Raw genomic sequence first — 7,144 nt, 5'->3', positions numbered from 1 at the left:
TCTGTGATGTAATGCTGTGATGATAGTTCATTTTTCAACCAAAATTTCAATCCTTTTTCTCATGGATGGTGAACGTTATTGAATGTCAAGCATGAGTACGTTGTTCTAGAACTGTCAGACAATTTCAGAAAAGGCCGCAGGCACAATAACCTTCCGCCTTGTACCTGCCGGTATGGCGGATATTTATCCTAGTTATATTAATTATGGAACAAGGAAATAAGTCCAACTTCATTCTAATAGCGTTTCGGGTTCAAGAGTTCTTTCTCGTAACGAATGTCTTTGCTTTGAGAACGAAGGAATGTATTAGGGTTGATTTGGAGTGTGTTTTTGTAGCCTGTTGCTGTAAAAACACTGCTATGTAATGTTCCTGCTATTAAGGAAAACAATGAAGACTCCCTTCTTTCATAATGTTGTGGCATTTGGCTCAACATGTCGTCGTGGTGTCAATACTGCACTGTAGAATGGTCGGAAATTTGCTTTAAATAAAATAAATAGGCACTATATATGTCGTCGTGGTGCCAATACTGCGCTGTAGAATGGTCGGAAATTTGCTTTAAACAAAATAAATAGGCACTATACATGTCGTCGTGGTGCCAATACTGCACTGTAGAATGGTCGGAAATTTGCTTTAAACAAAATAAATAGGCACTAAACATGTCGTCGTGGTGCCAATACTGCGCTGTAGAATGGTCGGAAATTTGCTATAAACGAAATATATAGGCACTAAACATGTCGCCGTGGTGCGAACATTGCACTGTAGAATGGTTGGAAATTTGCTATAAACGAAATATATAGGCACTGAATGTCTATGGCAACACATCACTACATGTATTTCGTTTTGTTTGTTTGTTGTTAAGCACAGAGCTTCACAGTGGGCTGTCTGTGCTCTTACCACCGCTGGTATCGAGTCTTGGATATTAACATTATAAGCCTTCAGACTTACCGCTGAGCCACTAAGGGGCATGCATGTCGTTTAAATAAAACCATATTAACCCTTTACACGCTTGTGTTGACGATGTTTTACGTCAACTCGTCTGGATAACAGCACATAAAAAGTTTTTCACAACAAACAATGTAGTTTAAATGAAATAACAGTTCTTAATCTCTATATTAAAAATACAATCGCCTCTACTTTGCGATATTGCAATTCTTCTATATCTGTCTAGAAGTCCTTACAGAAGATGTGATATTGTAATTTTCCCACAACTGTCAACGAGGCTTAAGGTTCGTTAGTCCTACATTAAATGCGAAGCATGCCTATGTCTGGTCTAGAATAATAATTGATAAAGGGTAGTTAATCACATTGGCGAGTAAAATGAAACAGTGTATGGTAGAACTAAATTTCTACAAGCAAATACCTCACAATAAAATAAGGAAAGGAAGAAGAGCGCGAGCTGGTTGAGCATCGTTGTCTCATGAATCAATACATGTTAGATAAGACTGGTTGAACATTCAAGCTTCTCACACGCAACATCTTTGAAATATGTAGTGATGCCTTTATAAAATTTTTACCCTAATCCGAGAAGGATCACTGTAGCCTTAAAGTTTATTGAAACATAATTCTACAAATTATCAGTGGTAATATCACAGAAAGGTTGTAGTTAGAAGCAATGTGTATCAGATAGCTTCCTTCGTAATTAGGTGTTTATTACAGTGGAAGAGAACCTGCATCAATATTAACTGAATTCTCAGCTGTTACATGGGATAACTTTGAAGCTGGTCAACACACCCTTCACTGTAGCGTTAGTTACGGAACATACCTAAAATAGTGTTCGTTGTCCATTCTTACAGTTCTGTCAAAATTACTGGAATAGAGATCTGTTTAACATGTGTAAGATGGGCCATAGTTGCACCAACTATCTGGAGATTCATCAAGAAGCATGAGAGGTAGCAATCAGACTTGATCACCACCAATACCAGTCTAGCTCAAGAACCACCCTCGCCTGTCCTCTTCAACGTTTATACCAATGATTTAGCCTACCTTAATAGTTCAATCAGATTTTGTGTATTAAGTTTTGCTGACGACATTTGGAGGTACAGAAGAGGTTTTAACAAAGGTGAAATTATATGTAAGATGTAATCATCCATTACCAGGAAGTTTTGCTGACGACATTTGGAGGTACAGAAGAGGTTTTAACAAAGGTGAAATTATATGTAAGATGTAATCATCCATTACCAGGAAGTTTTGCTGACGACATTTGGAGGTACAGAAGATGTTTTAACAAAGGTGAAATTATATGTAAGATGTAATCATCCATTACTAGGGTGAGAAAACGGTGCAATGACATAGATCGACAGGAATGCATGCAAATTGAAACAGAAAATAAAACAGAAGAACATCACCTGCTTATGCTCCTTCAAAGTACTTTCTACTCCATCGCAAGTTATGCACTACTACTAAGGATCAATATGAATGTTACACAGTTAGATAAGATGCTTATGCTCCTCCAAAGTACTTTCTACTCCATCCTAACTTATGCACTACTACTACTAAGGATCGATATGAATGTTACATAGTTAGATAAGATGCTTATGCCCCTCCAAAGTACTTTCTACTCCATCCTAAGTTATGCACTACTACTACTACTAAGGATCAATATGAATGTTACACAGTTAGATAAGATGCTTATGCTCCTCCAAAGTACTTTCTACTCCATCCTAACTTATGCACTACTAAGGATAAATATGAATGTTACATAGTTAGATAAGATGCTTATGCCCCTCCAAAGTACTTTCTACTCCATCCTAAGTTATGCACTACTACTACTACTAAGGATCAATATGAATGTTACACAGTTAGATAAGATGCTTATGCTCCTCCAAAGTACTTTCTACTTTAGTAGTAGTAGTGCATAACTTAGGATGGGGATCAATATGAATGTTACACAGTTAGATAAGATTGAAAAGACCTGTTTTAACTGTTGAAGGAATGTACGTCAGTCATCCCTATCAACGATCTTTTATACCTCATAAGCTTCAGCAACATTACAGACCAGGAGAATGAAACTGATGTTTAAGTTATTTCACACGAAGACATACCGGCCAGATCATTGTTTCTGTTCGATCAGATTGTGCAAACGGCAAGCTGAAGTCTCATATGTTGGATGATATGTAAAGAAGGCAGACGAATGATCCAACTTTTTATGGGAGGATTAATTACCGTACACTGGTATCATGTAACACGATTATAGCTCGGTAGCGCCAGTAACATGTTTTACTTAAAAGCGGTTAAACCTATGTATTGTCACGAGTCATTAACATGTTTTCGAATGAATAATTGCGTCACAAGCTTCAAGTTTGGGCAAACAAGCATCAGAAATAAGTGAAAATCAGGCATGCAATGAACTGCAATAAACGATAAGACAAGTTGTCACAGTTGACAACATGATGCGAGTAAACAGACGAATCCACAATACAATTTACAAATTGGATATAAGTATTCAATGATGGGAAACACTGTTCGTAAAGCACGTGTACTCAGTTGCATTCGCAATAATGAAAATCATAGAACGATGAAGAAAAGGTATCGTACTTGACGAATTCTTTGTTTTGAAGTAATATCTGTTTCGTTTGTTAGTTCTGATCAGGTATAATTTCCTACATAAAATAAACGTGGTTTGTTTTTAACAATCCTCGTGTATATATATTCATCCCGATCTATTTACATAAATAATACGTATCCACACATTCTTACATTTTATGTAGCAAAACTTTTTCTTTCGTATTTCTGTTAATATTTTACGAATCCTGCAATACAAGAAATAAAGTACCACAAGTGTCAGAAAATATTTTAATGTAAGGTTCGTCGGTATATTAAATAAATGTCTTAAATATAATTTTTTGTTCACTTCAAATTTAGCAATCGCAAGTTGGTTGGTATAGTTATCTTATAAGACATGCGCATGTATCGAAGACAGTTTCCAGTTTAAGATAAAACAGAATCAACCAAGGGTCAAAGAATGGTTTAAATTCAAAGTCAAAGAGATAATCAAGTGTTGAGCAATTATTTTAGATAGAAGTCAAACGGGTGTAATAAAGCTGGTTGGAAGGTAAGTCCAAAAACTTTCTAAATCCATGTATGGAATCTAAAAATGTCAGAATATAATGTTTGTTGTGGGTGTAGTAATCGATTTATTATTTATTAACTACTAACAGGGTAAGAGTTCCATATGGCACCCCATATTAAAACATAATATTTATGTATTAATAAATCATATTAATAGTACGATCTGATAATTTTAATACATTATTATACAACTTACTTCATTAATTAGATGTACAATCTTCTTGGGGATAAACTTTACAAATGTCTTGTATAAAGGCATCAAAAAGGCTACTTTTATCAGAATATAATGTGGAGAACCACATGTATTCACACAAATGCTTGTCAAAGCTATGCCCCAATTTTTCTAATACGCCCCTTAATATAAACCCTTTTCAGAATCTTTTTTATCCAGGTAATTCTACAATTTTTGGGTGCGGGTGCCATATGGAACTCTTTCCACTAAGAGTAGTTTCTAAAAAACAAACAATCGTTTGTGTGTGTGTCGGTGTACATGTTTTTTTATTATCTATGTTTGTAAACAGAGTGTAAAATTTCGCTGTTCCAGTAGAGGTAAAAATTAAATTGTTACTGAGGTGGTTCTCTATATTTAAGTTTCAACTACATACCCCTCTAATTAACTCTCCAATCATACCGTTCCATTCTCCCTCCTCGTTTTTAATACCGTAAGCATTGTCTTTAACCAGTTTAAACCGGTAGCTGAAGCCTAACTGCTTAGAAAGTTCGTGAATGATATCCACACAGTATCCTTCGTAACGGTCATTTCCTCCTAGCAACTGGGCCGATTCTTTCAACATAGTGTAGGGGGGATTCTATTCGAGAAAAAAGTAAAAAAAAATACAAAGGTTGATCAGGTTTAACATAAAGATGATATTTTGTTATAAAGCTAATAAAATAAGCTATAAGAAACATTCGAGTGATTTTTTTTTCTTACATGTCGTGTATTTTCAGAGAAGTAATTTCTAACTTTATATTACGACAACGTTTTTTAACCTGTGCCTTAAGGCTAAAAATAAATATGCTAATATTTAAATTTACTTAATTCAACTTACTATCACTGTGGTAACGATTAAACTCTTGTTCTGCATGAGTAATGAGTTGTACTCAGCCGAGGCGTTCACAGTAATATTTACTCCATAGTTCGGATGCCACGTACCAATCTGGAATGAATGAAAAAAAAAAGCACAAAATGTAAGAAAGCACAGTAAAATTCAATACGAATACAAAAAACACCTGAACGGTTAACCCCTCATTATAAATTTCAGTATTTTTTTAAAGGCACCCATAAAAAAATATCAAAGAATGGTAATGAGAAACGTAAACCAAAAAGTAAAGTTACATCTCATTTTTAACTTAAATTAAAAAGAAATATTTAGAAATTACCTCTTCAATAAACATTTTTGTTTCCTTAAATTTTTTTTTTCAAAGAACATTTGTAATAAGGCTTTGGATTTAGTTGCTCCTCGTATTTTTCTCGATGCAAAAAAATTCAGTAAACATTTTCGCTTCGTCGTTTCTCCTATTTTTCTTTCTGAGCAAAGGGAAATGTAAAAAATAATTACGTTTTTTTAGATTCTCTTATTTTTTCTTTAGTATTTCAAATTCACGCTTAGGTTACGTAGTTTCTTTTATTTTTCTTTCTGTGTCGAAACAACCTGTAATATACATTTGGGTTATTTGTTACTATGTTAGAAGGACTTAAAATATGCAATGGCGATCATAGTTCCCTGTATTTATTTTAAGATATGTCTGTGTTTCTAATGCTAAAATATTTATAAATAGCTATTACAAGAAATCCCATTTATAATACTTTATTGTAGGCTTTATATGCCTTTATTCTAATATTTTAGTATCATCACATATGAAATTTCATCCTACACTACTTATGCTTCGACGTGAATATTATTTATATTTCCAAAATATATAATTGTTTGTTTGTTTTGAATTTCGCGCAAAGCTACACGAGTGCTATCTGCGCTAGCCGTCCCTAATTTAGCAGTGTAAGACTAGAGGGAATGCAGCTAGTCATCACCACCCACCGCCAACTCTTGGGCTACTCTTTTACCAACGAATAGTGGGATTGACCGTCACATTATAACGCCTTCACGGCTGAAAGGGCGAGCATGTTTGGTGGGACGGGGGATTCGAACCCGTAACCCGCAGATTGCGAGTCAAGTGCCCTAACCACCTGGCCATGTCGGGCCGTAATTAAAAAAGTGCTGACATTTTCTAATGAAATAAAAATTATTTTCTTCTGCTATGTATGAAATTACGTAAAGAACAGTCACTTCTTACCAACATCTATCAGGATAGTTATAATATGAAAGAAGATTTTTGCCCCAAAATATTTTATGGGAATATGAGATTCGTTTAATTTTGCGGATAAAATGCAAACTTATTTCAAAACTTCTTTAAATAATATGTCATTTAGATTATTTTTCAAAATAACAAGGAAGAGTTTAACTTAAATTCCGTTACAGCATAGTCTGTCTCTCACAAACACGTTACAAACCTTCTTCAGTCCATCATCGAACAGAAAGAGAAGGTCCAAATTAAAATCTGAACGATATCCTTGTTGGTCGAACTTTACTTCTCCTGTTAATCCTTGTATCTTGATCTGAAAAAAAATATTAAAGCTCTTTGCTCATTAAAGTCTAAAAAATGAATATGGATTAACTATAAAAAAAACGTTTGCATATCATTATTTTCATTTTGAATTTTATGATCATATAACAAGAAAATTTTTGTCTTATTAATAAATGCATCACCATCGTCACACATGTATTAGGTCGTCAAGAAATTAATGTCGCCTTTTGGAAAACTTTCATTGACCACTCCCCCCAAAAAAGTACATCATGTATAATAGCTAAACGAACTGCCTAAACGCCACGTTAGTGTAGCCTATATAATGTGTAAAGTTTAGTATACTCTAATCTCATATAGTGATGGCACACGACCAGACACACATTCGGCATGTAATGCTCTTTGAATACAAGAAGGGAAACAACGTCTCTGTAACCACAAATAAGTTTATGGAAATAGTTTTGAACGTTCGTAAGTGTCAACGATAGTTCAGCAAAT

At 34.4% G+C, this 7,144-nt stretch overlaps 1 protein-coding gene across 1 annotated transcript in view; it reads right to left on the bottom strand.

The window, feature by feature from the left end:
• Positions 1-7,144, bottom strand: part of LOC106478356 (glutamate receptor ionotropic, kainate 2-like) — a 19,522-nt gene that overhangs the window by 10,565 nt on the left and 1,813 nt on the right. Inside the window, exons 2-4 of the mRNA XM_013938897.2 lie at positions 6,576-6,680; positions 5,116-5,223; positions 4,672-4,875 (exon numbers count right to left, since the gene is read on the bottom strand). Coding sequence (XP_013794351.2) covers positions 4,672-4,875; positions 5,116-5,223; positions 6,576-6,680 — 417 coding nt within the window. The remainder of the gene's footprint in view (positions 1-4,671; positions 4,876-5,115; positions 5,224-6,575; positions 6,681-7,144) is intronic.

The sequence above is a fragment of the Limulus polyphemus genome, unplaced genomic scaffold, assembly GCF_000517525.1.
Source record: "Limulus polyphemus unplaced genomic scaffold, Limulus_polyphemus-2.1.2 Scaffold203, whole genome shotgun sequence".
Taxonomy (NCBI): domain Eukaryota; kingdom Metazoa; phylum Arthropoda; class Merostomata; order Xiphosura; family Limulidae; genus Limulus; species Limulus polyphemus.
The sequence above is the reverse complement of the archived record's forward strand: the minus strand, read 5'-3'. Positions and strand labels throughout refer to the sequence as shown.